Source organism: Maniola hyperantus, chromosome 20 (genome assembly GCF_902806685.2).
Source record: "Maniola hyperantus chromosome 20, iAphHyp1.2, whole genome shotgun sequence".
Classification (NCBI taxonomy): Eukaryota; Metazoa; Arthropoda; class Insecta; order Lepidoptera; family Nymphalidae; genus Maniola; species Maniola hyperantus.
This window is the reverse complement of record NC_048555.1, coordinates 7,153,467-7,173,015: the sequence shown is the minus strand read 5'-3', so window position 1 is coordinate 7,173,015 and position 19,549 is coordinate 7,153,467. Positions and strand designations below refer to the sequence as shown.

The window sequence follows — 19,549 nt, the reverse complement described above, 5'->3', positions numbered from 1 at the left end:
ACACGCACCTCTAACTTTTCGAAGTTACGTGCATTTTGAGCAATTTTTAAAGATCCTTCATCTGCATCGTGAGGAAATTTGCATGCCAGAGAGTTATTCACAAAATTCTCAAAGGTGTGTGAAGTCTGCCAATCCGCACTTGGCCAGCGTGGTGGACCCGGTCTAAACCCGTCTCATTCTGAGAGTAGACCTGTGTTCAGCAGTGGGCCAACTTTAGGTTACTGATGATGGTGACTAGCAAGTCCGCGACAGCTTGAGATGGCAATCGGGGTGTGAGACGGGGAGACTACCCGCACACTCGCACGTCACCCGTGCTCACCCGCACGCGCGGAGGCTGTGCGGGGCGTTACCTCCCCGATTGCTATCTCAACCTGTCGCGTACTATAGGCAGGCGCGTTCCACCTTAGGCTGCATCATGAGCCAGCCTATAATATAATTATCTGGCTATAATTTTAAAAAAATATAAGACCTACCTACCTTCCAAGTTTCATGATTTTAGGTCAACGGGATGTACTCTATAGGTTTCTTGACAGACCGACAGACAGACAGACAACAAAGTGATCCTATAAGGGTTCCGTTTTCCTTTTGAGGTACGGAACTCTAACCGTCTAACTATAGATACCAGTAGATTAGATTTAATGTATTGACCAATATTTTTGTTGATTGCTGTACCTATGCATTTAAATTCTTTCGGACAATGCAATAATTGGATTCATTTAGATTAATTTAGCGATTACAATTTATTTGAGAGTTTACAGGCAGCGCGTCAATCTAATGAAGTCAATGACCCACAAACAAACACGTTTTTGTTTGTTTTTGTTTGTTGTTCGTAAATAACACAAAGAACTGAAGGCGGAGTTTTCGTAAAATATCGGTTCGGTGTGTCAGATATTTTCAGAAATTCGTTTATAATTATTAGTGTTTATTTATGCCCCGGTTTGTACTTTTTAGGGTTCCGTACGTGTCACCGAGACCGGATTACTAAGACTCCGCTGTCCATCCGTCCATCCGTGTCTGTCAGTGTGCTGTATCTCGTGAACCGTAATAGGTAGAGACATGAAATTTTCACAAAATGTGTATTTCTAAAGAATACTAAAGATTTCTAAATGTCCGCCATGAAAATTAAATTAAAAAGTGTTATTTCTTGTACTATGGTACGGATCCCTTCGTGAGCGAATCCGACTCGCACTTGGCCAGTTTTTTTGTCAAACACTGTAAAGAAAACAAATGTACCAAAACAAACAGAAATCATGGATTTATGCACACATTTCGTGAAAGATATCTTTCGTGAAAGATAAGTGCAAGTCTGAGAGACGCACGCATCTCGGACACGGCACGGCACGGTGAAGCCTAAACTGCTTCATATTAAATGATCTTTATGTTTTGAATCCGTGCCTCGTACGCGCCTCGTACGTGGCACGCCTCGTGCCCACCACGTTTTGGCATAAATCATCCCTACATCTATTAATTTGTTCGATTTCCATAAAATAAGAATTCAGTATTACCACGTATTACGTAACTATTAACTTCTTTTTAACCGACTTCAAAAAAAGGAGGAGGTTCTCAATTCGTCGGAATCTTTTTTTTTTTTTTATGTATGTTCCCCGATTACTCAAAAACGCCTGGACCGATTTTGAAAATTCTTTTTTTGTTTGAAAGGGTATACTTCAAAGTTGGTCCCATTTCAATTTGGTGAAGATCTGATGAACATCTTCGAAGATAGATACTGGAACTCCTCAACGGATAAGAGTAAATTGCTCGCGATCAGTGTAATAGCTTAGTAAACAGTAGACTTTTAACCAGTCATAGCATAATTCCATGGGGCCACTAAAAATTGTGAAATAAAAATTTTTTACAAAAAAAATAAAAACCGACTTCGTTACATAAACACTAAAAATTTAAAAATAATTTAATTTATTACCGCATATATTATGTATACAAGAGTTAATATAGTTCCATAATAATATTTTTTGGGGTCGGTGCTAATGAGGTGCCATTGTGGAGTCTCATAAAAATATGAAGTCTAGACGATTCGCGCAGCTAAAGCTAATTGGCACCGGCACCAAAAAGTATTATTATGGAACTATAATAACTCTTGTATACATAATATATTCGGTAATAAATTAAATTATTTTTCAATTTTTAGTGTTTATGTAACGAAGTCGGTTTTTATTTTTTTTTCATCAAGTAGGGTCGTAGTATATTATGATACCTACTATTATCCTTCTTATTAAAAAGGCATAATATCTGTCTACTTTAACGATAATAATTTAACTCTCGGTTAAAACGGTATAAAATTTATGTTATTTTTTAAACCACTCTTTATGGACTAAGATCAAGCGCGTGCCAGACCTTCGTTATTTTATAAAAGCTGAAAGTTTCTCTGCGTATTGTCCCCGATACAAGGAGGAACGATCAGCGAGTTTGGATTTTGGTGGATTTGGGAGATAACAGGTAATAAAGGTGTAAAAATTCTTACGTCAAAGTATTACCCGTAAACTTTTAAATAAGGGCTTCTGGCAGGTGGTTGCCATGACACTAACGGCAGTTACGCACACATCCGATCCGAGTCCATGAAAATACGTTCCTTTTTTTTTGTATGGGAGCTTATGACATAATATGTCGTAGATAATCGCTGGTATTCTCACGGATGACGGAAGTGCAGTGCGTAATCGCCGTAAGTGTCTGGCAATGCATCACGTGATTTCTAATACTATTTCGAAGAAAATATTAAAAAATTTGGCTGTATACTTTGACGTAAGATTTCGTACAGCTTTATTATCTGTTATCTCCCAAAGCAGCCATGATCCAAACTTCATAGTCGCTGATTGTCCTTCCCTGTGTTGGGGACAATACACAGAGAGAGAAACTTTCAGCTTTTATAAAATAACGTAGGTTTGGCACGCACTGGCTCTGTCTTTATAAGTAACTTTGTTGTAGCACTTTCGCCTTCATTAAGCTCGTAATATTATTACTCCCTTTAATTTGACGACGGTTACCGGCTTGCATCAATTTTCGATAGTATATCGTAAAGTGTTGGATAAAACTTATCACTATTTTTATTTTATTTTATTTTTATCACTACATAATATGAGGAGCTAGCGAACAAAACCGTCTAGGTAACTGCATGAAATAAAATGTTACAGGATAGCAAAAAACTAAATGTAAGCTATTTATAATTTTTATAATACTTATAGTGTTTTACCTTCGCCTGAGTTTGTTGTGGGCTTCTTCTCAAACCAGTGCGCGATTGTAAATAAGTAGTAAAGAGCGTTAAGACGGTAAAATCGTCCCATTTAAAGATTCCGTGGCGTACGTGCATAAATAATAATTACTTTAAAGTAGGTACCAAAAACAATGGTGGTATAGTGGTTATAGCTTGAGAGGTCAAGCTACCCGTGCAAATTTGGGGCGAGTCGCTAAGCATCTGAAAAAAATTTCATATAGCTACTGAACGGTTTTAAATCGATCATGGATCGGTTACAGGATCCTGGATTTAATCTTAATATAACAATTAATAGAATAATCTCTACATAGTATAAAATAAAGTTGCCTCCCGCTGTCTGTATGTATGTATGAACACGTAGATCTTTTAAACTACGCAACGGATTTTAATGCAGTTTTCACCAATAGATTGAGTGATTCAAGAGGAAGGTTTATAGATATAGTTTAATTTTGGTTTGTGTTGATTTGTTGAAATATGACGATAATTGAACAAAATGACGGAAGAAATCAAGCTTCCATCGATAATTAACAAATATTATAAGAAAAAAGTAGGATAAACTCAAAGACTACTCAACTGACCTCACGGACACCAGATTGGTATTTACATTGCACCCATGCGAAGCCGGGGCGGGTCGCTAGTTTACATATAATAATATCTTGTAGTTTAGCTATAGGATTGGTATGCCCCAAGAAAACAGTAAATTTGTAAACTCTACAATAAAGCGAGACTTTAACGATCGTTAGCAAGTAATAAATGTTTTACTTACTAACATTTCTAGTCTCGCTATGGTTATTGAATCAAAATATCAATAACTATAAGAGTATTATGCCCCCTTAGAAAATCCAATTAACTTTTATCGTCTGTATTTATATAATAACATTATTTTATCTTAACAGTTTTGCAATAAAGTGTATAAAGTATGAGTGTAAGATTCTCATACGTAATGGAGACGATTACTGAGAAATACTTAAAATAGAATTTTAGTTCTTGCAAAGAAGAGGGCAAAAAATAATTATAAATAGTTACGATAGATCCTTTAGGAATTTAGGATATAGATTATAGATCTATCCTAAATACTTTTTTCTTTATTCCATAGAAGGTACGATGAAAAAATTACGCACACAGGAAGTAACCTAGGTAGGAAACCTATAATATCACGTATGGTCTAGGTATTACCACAGGAACCTACTGCCATCCTAGAGGTTAGGCCTCTATGAACAAGATCTATGCTAATATTATAAATGCCAAAGTGTGTTTGTTTGTTTGTCCTTCCTTCACGCCCTAACTAAGCAACCAATCGACTTGATTTTCGTCATAGAGATAGTTGAAAGGACGGAGAGTAACATAGTACTTTTTATACCGGAATATAAAAGAGTTCCCACGGGATTTTTAAAAACCTATATCCACGTGGACGAAGTCGCGGGCATCAGCTAGTATCGGAATAAAGTGAAACGCAAAAATATAAATAAAAATAACTTAGTAGACTTAGTACATTCCTTTACTTCAGTACTAACTTATTTTTGGATTTAAATATTTTTGAATGAAATGGGTAATGATAGTAGGCCTAAAATTAAAATGTAAGCTAAATTGCCTGCATTTTAACTAATTAACTGTACACAAATCCACACGATATCCCAATGGATGACTAACAAAAAGCTTAATCCTTGGATAAGAATAGATTAGGATTTATCTCCTGTTTTAATTGTGCTGCCAGCGCACGTGGCGACTGGCGAGTCAAAGATCAGCATGACGCGAAATTGTCGATGTAATTTACCATTTAGCCATTCTGATCGAGCACTCACGTTCTGGGCCCGAGCCTTTTAAGATGATGTTAAAAATAAGTACCTGTACGATAACCTATGTATAATGTTGACCTAATTGATACAACGAGTACATGCGTCTATACTCTATCCACGGAAAAAAGTTAGTAGGTATAGCGTTCTCTCTGTTACGTAATCTGACTGACTGACTGATCTAGCAACGCACATCTCAAACTACTGGACGGATCGGAATGTTTGTCATGCAGATAGCTATTATAACGTACGTAGGCATCCCCTTAGAAAAGATTTTTGAAAATTCAGGGGGTAAAATAGGGGTTTGGAATTTGTGTAGTCCACGCGGACGAAGTTGCGGGAATAAGCTATTATAATATTATAAATGTAAAAGTTTAGATTTGGCAACATCTTATCCATACTTAATCCATACTAATATTATAAATGCGAAAGTGTGTCTGTCTGTCTGTCCACGGCCCCACAGTTTAACCGATTTTGATGAAATTGGTATAGAAGTAGCTTACATTCCGGGGAAGGACATAGACTACTTTTATCCCGAAAAATCAAAGAGTTCCCACGGGATTTAAAAAACTAAATCCACGCGGACGTTGTCGCGGGCATCAGCTAGTACTTACAGAATATATTTATTTTTACAGTATGAATACACAAGTCTGTTAATAAGATGAGTATAATTTTGAATTCATACTAATTGAAAATGTATCCAGTAGGTATTGTGACATCTTCCTTGAAGCAAACAAAGTTGCAAGCTCAAGGCAATAAGTCCGTATCACTATTAGTTCACGGTACCTCGTTATGGATCACTGGATCAATGTTAGGGTCTCGGTAACGGTTAACATTTATAATGAAGATGTAAAATGCTACTAGATAGGCTCCCAATGAGGAGACCGTTACTCGGTCGGTCTGCAATTACAGTTCACCTGACACTTATAATTTTACATAGATAAATGTTGACGTTCTATGTCGCAGTACCGGTGTGATGGATGGTAGTTCCATGGGCATCATATGGCGTCCATTATACGATAATCTAACCTTAGTCGTACTGTCAGTTTTGTCACAGTCACTGCTATGACTGAAGGATAACCTACCTACCTTCTAATGCGATAACTAATTTTTGCTTAACAAATATCTAGAAAATTCTCTACTCCATCAATATTTCATCAAAAATGGTGGACTCATTTGACGAATGGAGAACTTATACCTAACATCCATAAATTCATAATTCCTTAGTTCTATAAATTACCTACGAACTCACTATCATTATTGACGGAATTAACATATTGTACCATTTTTTTTGTTAACGGGGGGAAATCTAAAGATACCCAATTTCTACCCATTAAAACCCCCTCGGTGGCCACCCTCAGCGCTTATTGGGAGGCTTCGAGATCTGTCATGAACACATCCATATATCCATCCATTGGGCTCGTCGCAACGAAAATAGCCTTCTGTCTCATTCGCTAATCGCTATGAGGCAGCTTGTACCACAGTAAGCTATCATCTAAGGCCTAAGCTAATTGAGCAAACTCACAAGCTACTAGTCGATGATTTTTTACGAATTTGTAGTAAATAGGTGAGCTTTTGAAGCTTCATCCATCCTTGGTATTGGAGATCACATACGACCGCAAGATTCATAGTACGCAGACGAGCTACCAAAGCCGTGAAAGGTACAATGCCTATACTTGACTAGCGTACTCATAGAACTCATAGAAGGACGCGTTCCTATTCAAATTGTACACTGCACAACTGGAGAGAACTGGAGAGCACTAGGTAGGCTAATAAGCAGGCGATGGAAGGAACTAACAAGCACACTGCGGATCAAGAGCGCCGACTTGTCATTAGCTACAATTAATTTGTCGCCCGCCGCCGGCACACAGCTGCTCTTTCATTATGCGTTGCGGGTAGGGTGTCCATGGTATCAAAAATTATATCAACGTCCTGGCATGTACCCGGTTTTAACCCAGAGTTTTTACAGTAGGTACGCGACAGAAAATAATGTACATCGACCTTTAGAAAGAGATAGCGGTTTTGTAGAGCATTGTCTCTGTCGTTGAGATCGACAAAACATCACATAGGTGTGAGTGACAGATACAACGCTCTACAAAGCCGAAATCTCATTGTAAAGGTCGATGAAAATAATTTTTGCCGCGTACTGTCCTACACTTTTATTGACAGGTTATAAGTTTTAATACGGAGCAATTGCCAATAGCTGACCTTCACAAGTAGTGAATTAACGATAACTTGAGGTTTAGAAAGAGTATTTTCTCTATTAATTTGACTGATATTATCAGACGCTACTGTCACGCATCTCCGACTTTCTTATAAAAATAATTTGTGTTTACAAGATTTAATCATAATATGTCTATTTAACTAGCTGGTGCCCGCGACTTCGTTTGCGTGTATTTAGGTTTTTGAAATCCCGTGGGAACTCTTTCATTTTTCGGAATAAAGCCTGGTCTTGAGCATCAGATTTACAGAACGTTTTTTTTGTAAGAGCTTTCTTAGGAGTAGGAGAACTACTCCTGTATCAGAAGTATTGGTATTTGGTATTTTTAGAACATTTTAAATTTATTTTCATTTACGAAAGAAGATTTATTTAAAAATCAATATCAGTCTACCTGAATCGTCATTTAAAATGTGTCCTCTTTTTTATTTCGAAAGTAATAGTTACCCTGAACACGATTCAATACATTTCAATTTCAAATTCATTGCTATGTATTATCCAGTAATGAGAACATCCTTTGATTGGCTGTATAGCTGGATTGGCTGGATGGGAAAAAAATCCCAGCTTTTTGTATCGTTATTTGAGAACGACAGCCTGTTTCGCATTGTTGCACACATGTTGCTGTTAATTGGGACGCGAATTCGATTTATTTACGGCATTCTATAAACATTCTTAAAAATAGTTATAAGGGCTTTAGCGCACTCGATGCTTTTATCATCAGTGATTAGCCATTTTTAACTCTCATCCATAATGTACCTATGCGCTTCAACAACTTGATAACTTGATCGCGGTGTAAAAATGTTGCGTTTTCATGACTACGTCAATGTTCTCATTGTTATATTACTAGCTGATGCCCGCGACTTGTCCGCGTGGAATTAGATGGCTTAAAAATCCCGTGGGAACTCTTTGATTTCCCGGGATAAAAAGTAGCCTATATCACTCTCCCAGGTCTTTATTATAAATGCGAAAGTGTGTTTGTTTGTTGGTTTGTCCTTTAATAAGGGTACCTACCTACTGATTCTCGTACTTATATTATTTTATATTGTTTACTCTACAATTAACAAGTAAAAAATATAAGTATGCTTCTTTCACCTATTTTGAGAGTTTTTCAATTTTCATGGCAGGTACTAAGTAGGTATTATCGTTTTTTTCTTTGCACCGCTAAACCGCTGTGACCGGCTTTTGAATGTATGCGGATCGAAGCTAAGAACTAATTAAAACAAAAAGTGATTAATATTACGAGTATAAATCACCAATCGCTGATGCTAAAGTATCGAGTGAACTACAGCCTTAATGATTAACTGGTTGAGCCTGTTTTGTTATTGTTAAAATGTATTTTGTATCCACGACATGTATCAGATCTAGATAGCGATGTACGATAGGTATGTCTTTAAAAAGTGAAGTGGGATGTTAGGAAAAAACAAATATTTCATTATATGTGATACTTAGGTAAAAACCGCACAGCAGGGTATCTATAATATTATGTAAAAAAGTTGCAAAACTGCGTACCAATTAAGAGAGTCTTCAAGTAGTTTGCCAGTTGGTACTTACTTGCATTTTACATAGTTATTCCTGCATTTCTGAGATACCTAAATTCTTTTCTAGGTTGTATATTAGGTTAATTATATAATATAACTAATCTAAGTGTAAGGATTTCATTATTCTCCATAATATTATACTTAACGCTTTACGAGATAAAGGTATCTACTTAATACTTATTAATAATATAATGCTCGATAAATAACCATTAATTTTACACTCAGCTATCGGTTGCCGCGTAGAGGTCTATATTAATAAGTAATTTACCTAATACACCGTTTCTAATATCTCATAACTTAAGGCTAACAACGATGTTAATCAGTTACTAATTGGTGCGTGGGCGCAACTGGAAAACAAATCGTTTCCATGTTTTAAAACAACGTACAATTTTATTGGTTGCCAATGAAGTTGTAATACCTACCTACTTGTTTAAATACTTAGTGCATCTGTTTGTCGCTCTTAGGGCCGAAATTAATCAATCCTATCTGTAAACTGTCGATAGGCAACGTTGCTATTTGTCCAAAATTGTATGGTCTTTTTTGACAGTTAACAGAGTCGCTAAGTAACGTATCGACATTGCGGATAGATTGATTAATTATTAATTTGTGGGTGCGGGGGGGGGGGGGGGGGTTTGAGTGTCGCTTCTTTACGTAGTAATAGTTAAGGTATAGGCGGCGCTAATTAAATAGTCGTTCTTGAAGTTGAATCGCGTCGGAATAGCATTTTTTTGGCGTCAGTGGAGTGCGCGACGCGAGGGAGCAGAACACACCAGCCGCACCACACCCCGCGTTTGCCATTTGCATTAGTGTGAGTGCTACATTCGTACACAGTACACGAGCGCGTGGAACAATACCTGTGCGAGCTCGCACTTGCACCGTAGACGCAACTATTTAACTGCCGGGAACTATAATAGGTTTCACTGAGGCGGCTGAGAGGTAGGGCGTAGGCTGCGGGGGGGGGGGGGCACAGTTGACCTTAAAATCAAGGACTTCAACATCGCTATCACCCTTCTGCAACTTATACCTAGCTCTTAAGGTTCGTACGCACCTGAGCGGCGCGGCGCGGCGCTTCAGTCCGACTGCAGAACGCTTCACCTCAGGCCGCTCGACGGTGCCTACCGCACTACAACTGCAGTACGCGGCAGCTCGCGTCACTTGCGCGTCACTTCTACACCCGTTCGCGTACGAGCAACAACGTCGCAAGATGAGCGACAGTGAAGAGGATTTGATTATTATTTCTTTGTTGTGCAGAAGAAGAACGAATTATCGAAGAGAAAAAACCGGCCAAGTGCGAGTCAGGCTCGCGCAATGAGGGTTCCGTACTACAGTCGTATGATTTCGATAATTCAAAAACTATGATGCATAAAAATAAATAAAAATCTGTTTTAGAATGTACAGGTGAAGACCTTTCATATGATACCCCACTTGGTATAGTCACTCACTTCGAAAGTTGAAAATACTAATCTAAAATATTAGTTCATGACCACAATTTAATTTTTTTTGTGTGATCTAACCCTAAATTCACGGTTTTCAGATTTTTCCCCAAATGTCAGCTATAAGATCTACCTACCTGCCAAATTTCATGATTCTAGGTCAACGGGAAGTACCTACCCTGTAGGTTTCTTGACAGACAGACGGACAGACAGACAGACAGACAGACAGACAGACAGACAGACAGACAGACAGACAGACAGACAGACAGACAACAAAGTGATCCTATAAGAGTTCCGTTTTTCCTTTTGAGGTACGGAACCCTAAAAAAGAAGAAGAAATGGATTGCTGACATACCAAAGTCACGCTATCAAGAAGGATATCACATTTTGTTTCCTCGCCTTCTTAATGACTCTGTACCATTTCACATTTACTTCAGAATGTCGAAGACAAAATTCTTTATGCGATTGCCTAATAGTTTTTGTGGAAATTACATTAGAAACAATAGGTATACCACACAGGTCGGTAATATAATCCTACAAGAAACCTATGTCCAGCAGTGGACATATCTATCGGTTGATGATGATGATGATGATGATAGTTTTTATGGAAATTATAAAAAAATATTTATGCATATCCATACTTATATTATTATCAACGCAAAAGTGTATTTGTCTGTCTATCTACTAGCTTTTCACGGCTCAACAGCTTAACCGAATTTGATGAAATTTGGTACAAAGTTGAATTACATCCCGGGGAAGGACAGGCTACTTTTTATCCTGGAAAATGAAAGAATTTCCACGGGATTGTTAAAGGCCCATTTATATGAAGTTTGGACCAGAGGTAGCTTGCATTCCGGGAATTGACAGAGGTAGGCAACTTTTTATCCCGGAAAATCAAAGAGTTCACACGGGATTAAAAATCTAAAAAAAAATGCAACTAGATGATGCCTGCGACTTCGTCCGCGTGGATTTAGATTTTTCTATAGGTGAGCACATTTCCGGGAATTACCTACTCGTACCTATATACCTGAGATAGATTATACCCTGTAGGATAAAAGTAGCCTATGTGTGCCTACACATAGGCTAGTTTTATCCCGAAAATCAAAAAGGTTCCACGGGATTTTTAAAAAACCTATATCTACGCGAACGAAGTTGCGGGCATCAGCTAGTCCCTTAGGTTCTGTGGAAATTACATTAGAAAAAGCATTTTCGCAAAATGTCTTTGTTTTATGTGCAATAGAATATATAAAATAGGCAGGTAAACACAGGTACATATTATATCTAAATACCTATATAAAAGAAAAAGGTGACTGACTGACTGATCTATCAACGCACAGCTCAAACTACTTGACGGATCGGGCTGAAATTTGGCATGCTGGCTAGCTAACTAGCTAATATGACGTAGACAACCGCTAAAAAGGGATTTATGAAAATTCAACCCCTAAGGGGGTAAAATAGGGGTTAGAGATTTGTGTAGTCCACGCGGACGACGTCGCGGGCATAAGCTAGTATAATATAAACACAAGTACAACAATAGGTAGGCATATTTCCGAAACTATTAATTCTACCTAGATGAAGTAGGTAGGTATAATATGTACATAATATATTATAGTTATTTAATCAGGATTATTTTTACCATTGATGTTTTCTCATAACGCTCGGAGAGACATTTATACATTTAGACACTGGGAAGGGGGGAAGCCGACATCCTAGGGGTTGGGACCTTTGAGGATATACTTCTAAGAGCATGAGGAACACGTCATGTGTCAAAAATTAAACCTACGTTATTTATTTTGAGGTCTATCTTGCCGATTCTTGCCTGTACTTTAAATACCTAACAAGATGCGCGTGTATCTTATTCGAGCGACGTACGCATACTGAAGCGCCGCGCCGCGCCGCTGGGTATGTCGCACTAGCGTCACTGCACTGCGCGTCGCTTCGGTGCGCTTCAAAATATTCTCTCCAGCCGTGCCGCGCGGCAACGCGCGGTGAAGCGCCGCGCCGCGCCGCTCTAGTGCGATATGCGCCATACAAAATGATAGAAATGATATTTTGAAGCTCTGTGCCGCGACGTGAAGCTCACTGAAGCGCCGCGCCGCGCCGCTCAGATGCGTACGAACCTTTAATCTAAGTGCCACTCGCACCCTGCCCCACGAGTCAGCTTAGTGAAGCGGTAAACTTATAACAAAATCGTCCCACTTATCTCAAGCTCCCAATTAGGTGCCTATATTATTGATATGGATTTATTCTTTACAACTGTCATGTACACAAAACAGTTTTTTTGCCAAACCATCAACCATCAGCCATCAGCCATCATAACATGAGATCGCTATCAAGCGCAAACTTTTAATAAAAAAAAATTAAGTTGGCAATCCTCAGGTTTAAAATATTTCAATAAGAAATACTTAACAAAGTTTATATTTTATGAGTATAGCTTCATATAATAATAAATAGTTATACCTAAGACCAAAAATTATACTAGGTAAGTACTATATAAACGATTTGGCTAATTTGGGAGATTCGACAGGTTACTTTCTGGCTTCTGCTGATTAGCGAATCAAGGACCGATACACAGATTTTGGCTTTAACCCGTTTTTAACCGACTGCGGCGAAGCCCAAAGCTTGTAGAGCGCTGTCTGTCACTCATACCTATATGACGTTTTCTCGGTCTCAACGATAGAGACTACAAATCCGCTATCTCCTTCTAAAGGTCGATGTACATTATTTTCTGCCATGTACTGTAACTTGATGCCCAGTGTCATACTAATTTTGACAGTTTCATATATCACGATTTTATGAAGACTAGATGATGCCAACGACTTTGTCTGCCTGGATTTAGGTTTTTAGAAAACCTGTGGGAACTCTTTCCGAAAGTAGCCTATGTCCGTCCCCGGGATAACTCTCGTAATTATAGTATAGAAGTTAGAACTATGGATAGCTTTTCTATATGTAAAAAGTAATTTAGTTCAATGATTTGAAGAGATTAGCGAGATACACAGCTATCATAGGAGCGATTTCAGTATCTAGGGCTAGCGAGTGAAGCGCGTAACGATAGCATACATCTGCGGCCCGTTACCGCACAAGGACTGTTTGTGTGAAACTCCTATCATCTGCTTTACGCATTCCTTACCTTTGGGAGTTATAATAATATAAGACGTATCCAGCCATTTTTAGGGTTCCGTACCTCAAAAGGAGAAACGGAACCCTTATAGGATCACTTTGTTGTCTGTCTGTCAAAATACCTACAGGGTACTTCCCGTTGACCTAGAATCATGAAATTTGGCAGGAAGGTAGGTCTTATAGCAGACATTAGGGGAAAAATCTGAAAACCATGAAATTGTGGTTACATCACAAGAAAGAAAAAGTGTTCATGAACAAATATTGCTATTTTCGACTTTCAGAGTAAGATTGCTATACCAAGTGGAGTATCTATGAAAGGGCTTTACCTGTACATTATAAAACAGATTTTTATACATTTTTCGGCATAGTTTTTGAATTTTGATTTATCGTGCAAAATGTCGATAAAATACGATTGTAGTACGGAACCCTCATGGTTAAATATGCATCTGCCAAGTACGGTGCCTTGATAACAGGTATCGCAGAAACACAAATACAAAAAAAAATTAAGGAAGAAGCAAGTATTGATGACATACCTATTCATGTACTTAAGAATTAACGTATGTCTTGCGGTTTAATTACCTAATGATAATATGGACACCAAAGATTTTATGAAATAGATTCTTCCTGTTGTAATGTGATCAAACTAATTAATTAATAAGGAGGAGTCTTATTCATACTAGTTTCCATTTTATTCAACAATTCCTGCATTACAAAAGCAGAATTTCTAATCTCCTATACTTAGAATAAGTTCTAACAATTTATTTCGTGGAACAAGTGACAATATTACACGGCAATAAATAACCACACACATACAAAATAATGGAGGAGGAGTTGTTTAAAATAAACTGTGATAGTTGAAGCACCAACCGCTCAGATCCCTGGTAGTTTTAAAATTTATTAGCAAAGTATGAAGAATAGGAGGTCTACGTTGAATGGCCGTGTGAAATCCGTGGCGATCTGCGGCAATCCACAACAATTACTGTCAAATACTGCCAACTGATCTATTGTACAGTTAAGGCCTGGAGCCAGTGCCGGCTAAATAATATTTTATGGTAAAACTAGCTTATGCCCGCGACTTCGTCCGCGTGGACTACACAAACTTCAAACCCCTATTTTACCCGTGAAAATACGTTCCGAAGTTGTCCTAGAACTATTTGTATGGTTAGTTTATGACATAATATGACGTATAGATATTTTTAATATCAGTATTTTCACGGATTCGGATCGGATGAGTGTGTGATCCCTATCAGGGGTTGAATTGTCAAAATCCTTTCTTAGCGGATGTCTACTTCATAATAATTATTTGCATCAGTGATGTGGTTATCTCAGTATAATAAGTCGATGATCTGCATGCCAAAATTCAGCCCGATCCGGCTCGTAGTTTGAGCTGTGCGTTGATAAATCAGTTCAGTACACTGTCAGTCAGTCACATTTTCCTTTTATATACTACTTAAGACTAGCTGCTATCCGCAACTTCTGCTACATCTAGCTTTAGATTTCCTTGAGGTATTTCGCGAACGCGATATTTCCAAATTGAACGAAGCTTCTTATCGCACGTTTGAAAGTCACAAAAGTGAAATGTCTCGAACGAACGCGACGATGAAGCGCAAACATTCTTCACAATTTTCTTAGCATTAAAAACTCGTTCACATGTATAATAGGTAAGTACCTGCGCTTCGAAGTTCGTAAGCAAAGGTTGTCATAAATTAATATTACTTGAATAAAATTTTCTTCAATAGAATATTAAATAACAGATTGAAGGCAACGTATATTTCAAGTTATCATATTAGCGATTGTGTGGTCTGGCTGCACGATAAATCATGGCTTTAGGCCACGCGGGGCTGCACGTCGGGAACTAGACAACCAGTCACGCCTGGAGCTTAGCAAATCAGATCTTTGAATATGGAATCTAGAAATAAAATTTTAAACCTGCAATGAGTACAAGAGAATTGGCCCCATTGGGGCCAATTCTCTTGTACACAATCTCCAAACTAAACCAAATTAACAGGTCTAAATCTAGTGCTATTCTTTTCTGCAAGCAACATTATGAAAGGGATAGCAATAGATTTAGACGTGCCACTTTAGCTTAGTTTAGAGATTGTGTACAAGAGAATTAGCCACATTCTACTTTTTAATTAAATAAGGAGAGATTACGTATGATACCACCACAGATACCTACCTACTCGTCATCATGATCAACCCATAGCCGGCTCACTACAGAGCACGGGTCTCGTCTCAGTATGAGAAGTCCACCACGCTGGCCAATTCCGATTTGGCAGACTTCACACACACATTATGGAGAAATCTCAACCTAACTTACTACAAAATAAATTTGGGTATTTTTGTATAGTTTTTACTTTTTAGTCGTTTCACCGAACGAAGTGCCAATTTGATTCCAATAATATTATGTTAGGTACAAGTAACTACGTTCTGTAAGTCACGCACCTTAGACGACCTCCCTGAAGCAGTGGTCTTATTACTATTAGTAGGAGGTCTGGGTTCGATTCTCGACAGAAGTAATTTGGAATTTTATAAATTCTAAATTTTCTGTGGTCTGGGTCTGTCACCTGTTATTTTACAAAATGGTTTACTAAAAATGGTTTATTACTATAAACGCAAATTACCCGTTAACAGTTATTACTCTATACTTAATTTAAGTATTAGAGTGCATTGGTCAATAATAATTGATTGCTGCTGTTTTGATTAGAAACCTTGCAATTACTAGGCATTGCCTGTCATTACCTAGTTGTTTCAAAAGAGCTTTAACTATTAGTATAAGTACGGTCTATCATTTTCAATTTCAATATTTCCCTTTTATCTGTATTTATATCATCGTAATTATGTACCTAGGTAGTCAAACCTTTGTAAAGCAATGTTTACAGGCAAAGCAAGCAACTAAGTAACTCAGACGGAGTACATAGATTCAATTCAAAGCAGTCCAATAGGCCTAGTTCACTAGGTACTAATCCACTACATTGGCCTCCTATTCGGGGGTCGGGAGCTCGATGCGCGGGCACGCACCTCAACTTTCCTAAGTTTTAAGCAATCAATTAATATCACTTGCTTTAACGGTAAAGGAAATTATCACGTGGAAACCTGCACGCCTGAGAGTACGATATTTTACACCAAGCGAGATTTTTTTTTAAATGTAGTAGGTAGATTAGCAATCGATAAAATGTTAATTTCAGTTTATAAAATTAGATAATGAATTTTATAATTCATTTTAAAGATTTCATTTTTTTCTGTTCTACAAAAATAGTCTAACTTTCTTATTTGAATTCTGAATTCTATTAAAATGTTGACGAGGTACCTACACAGATAGCTTACATCCCGGGGAAGGTCTACTTTTGGGGTTACTTTTTGTTTCAGAAAATGAAACAGTTCCCACGGGATTTTAAAAACCTAAATCTACGCCAACGAAACTGAGGTACAATAGTAGATTATTAACCAAGGGGATAAAGCAGTGTCTTCTGTCGCGGGTGACGATTTAAGTTCACCCAAGACTAAGACAGCTTTATCACCGAGGTAAATACTCTACTTTTCGTACCATTTGCGAAAAAATTAACACAATAATAATATGATATAAGCATTTATTAAACGTATTTTTAGAACATTAACTTATTTATAAAAATAAATTAAAATAAACTTAACGTTTTTGTATTTGAAGAAAACAAAAACGCGGCAAATTCCTAGAATAATATTTTTTGTCGGAAAAGCAAAGGCATCAATCTCATACGGCCTTGTCGGTTTTCGTAATTTTATATTTTAATAATCATAACTGCATAATAAATGCGTATTCCTTTTTCAAAAAGATGTATAATGCTTTATATACAAACTCAATCGTGTAAACCTTCGTGGTTTTTGCTGTGTCTAAATTGGATTTGTTAAACATTCTTTATGTTGGTAATTATAAAAAAAAACACAGATGTAGTCTGTCTGTCTGGTGGGAGGCCTCGGCCGTGGCTAGTTACCACCCTACCGGCAAAGCCGTGCCGCCAAGCAATTTAGCGTTCCGGTATGATGCCGTGTAGAAACCAAAGGTGTATGGGTTTAATAAAAATTGCCATACTCCTTCCAGGTTAGCCCGCTCCCACCTTAGACTGCATCGTCACTTACCATTAGGTGAGATTGCAGTCAAGGGCTATCTTGTATCTGAATAAATAAATAAAAAGAAATAAAAACTTCAGTATAAATTTCGGTACCTAAGTATTCCAAATTTAAATCACATTCTCTCCCTAGGGGATGAATGAAATTCAGTACAATTTTCTTTCCCTGTTTTTAACAGATTAAAAATGACTATTGTTATGTACGCTTTTTGTGGCATTGAATGTCACTTTTTTGAGCCAGTGGTACGAGAAGTTGATTTGGTACAAACAGCAAAGGTAAATAATTTTACTGACTTAAAGCTCAGTAGAAAAGCAAGAGTTTTGCTAAAATTTAAGCTACTCGTCACTAGATGGCGCTGTTATAAAATGTGACCGATAAAGATTGAAATTAAATGTTTTCTAAAATGTGATTTTCTTCTGTATTCTTATTTTTAATTTTAAAATATTAAATGCGGTCCTACTTGACAAACTGTTAATTAATTTTAGTAATTATGAAATAACTTACCTTACAGGAGCCTTGCACGCATATCGCTCGGAAACCAGGCTTGGTACAGGGAGTGCCATCGGCTACTAAAGCTAGTGATGCGTAGAACTGCTGACCGCGAGGCCGGCAGTTCAGGATACAAGGGGCGTTCCCTGGAAAAGATAAAAGAGTTGCTGAAAATCACCGATACTGCCTCGGTATCTAATAAAAGGAAAAGGTAACTTACACACCAAACGTCTGACTGACTGATCTATCAGCGCACAGGTCAAACTACTGGATGGATAGGGTTGAAATGTGGCAATCAGAAGGCTATTATGACGTTGACATCCGCTAAAAAAGGATTTTTAAATAGGGTTTCGTTTAGTCCACGCGGACGAAGTGACGTGCATAAGCTAGTCGATTAATAAAGACAGCAGTTTTTATTGGTCATTTTCGTCAATCAATGTCCACAGCAGCTGGGCATAGGTCTCTTGTAAGGACTTTCATACGCCGCGGTCTAAGGGCGGTTTCAGACTAGCGTATTTTTTGCGCGTATACGGTCGTTTCAGCATACGCGCTTACACGCGCGCTACATACGCGCTTCAAAAAACCGGACGCGCGTATACGGGCATATTTCGGCGTGTACGCTCGAACCGGTGGTGTTGCGGGGAGGTGTCTCTCGCGGCTCCCGCTTATAGGTACGAGCTTAGAAGCGCGTCAACGCTCATACGAGTTGAGCGTGTGCCAAAAGGCGCGCCTATACGCGCCTACATGCGCTTCCAAAAACAAGCTTATACGCGCGTATAAAACGCTAGTCTGAAACCGCCCTAACGCCGACTCATTTAAATTCGTCTGTCCACTTTACACCTAGTCACTTGTGCGGAAGGAGGTCTCAACGCGGCGTTTTTCAGTGCGAGGTCGCCATTTCAGCACCTCTGTTACTTTATTTAAATTTCGAGATTTATTAAGATTCCGTACCTCAAAAGGAAAAAAGGAACCCTTATAGTTCAGCTAGCATCCGCTAGGAAAGGATTTTTGAAAATTTAACCCGGGTAAAATGGGGGTTTGAAATTTGTGTAGTCCACGCGGACTAAGTCACGATCATAAGCTAGTCTAGTTAGTATATTATATCAATCTAGAAGAGGGAAAATACATCTATATATAGATTAGAATAAATCTATAGAGATTTATTTTCCCTCTCCTCTCTACTGTATCAGATAAACTCACCGTCTACATACGGCACCCACGTGTAGAACCTCCCGCGGAAGGGCCTGCGGTCGTACACCGCACACTGCTCGGACCTCGAGTCCCGGGCCGGACCCGGACATGGCTGAAAAATTAATTTATACATTAGATAAGTATTCGAATTTGGAATAATGTTGGACTTAATTCCTAACCTATACTAGGAAAGCTTTTTTTCTTTATGCTACGTTGGAGGCAAAAAGATATGATGGTTTTGCTATATTCTTTTTCATGTTGAAAATATAAACCTGTGCTAATTAGTAAGCTCCATTCCTGACGACGCGTTGACGACGCATGTGTTCCGCACCCGACGTATACGTTCCGCGCTTCTCACGAGCTTTCTTCTTTTATATGATGTAACAATAATCAAAGAGTAGTACCTACCGCAGTATTACACTCGTGGTAGAGAC

The 19,549-nt window shown here is 38.1% G+C and overlaps 1 protein-coding gene across 1 annotated transcript in view; it reads right to left on the bottom strand.

The window, feature by feature from the left end:
- The window catches only part of LOC117991707 (thrombospondin type-1 domain-containing protein 4-like), a 157,797-nt gene that overhangs the window by 51,618 nt on the left and 86,630 nt on the right, over positions 1–19,549 (bottom strand). The window contains exons 6-7 of the mRNA XM_069505358.1: positions 19,125–19,227; positions 17,940–18,070 (exon numbers count right to left, since the gene is read on the bottom strand). Of these exons, the coding sequence (XP_069361459.1) occupies positions 17,940–18,070; positions 19,125–19,227 (234 nt within the window). The remainder of the gene's footprint in view (positions 1–17,939; positions 18,071–19,124; positions 19,228–19,549) is intronic.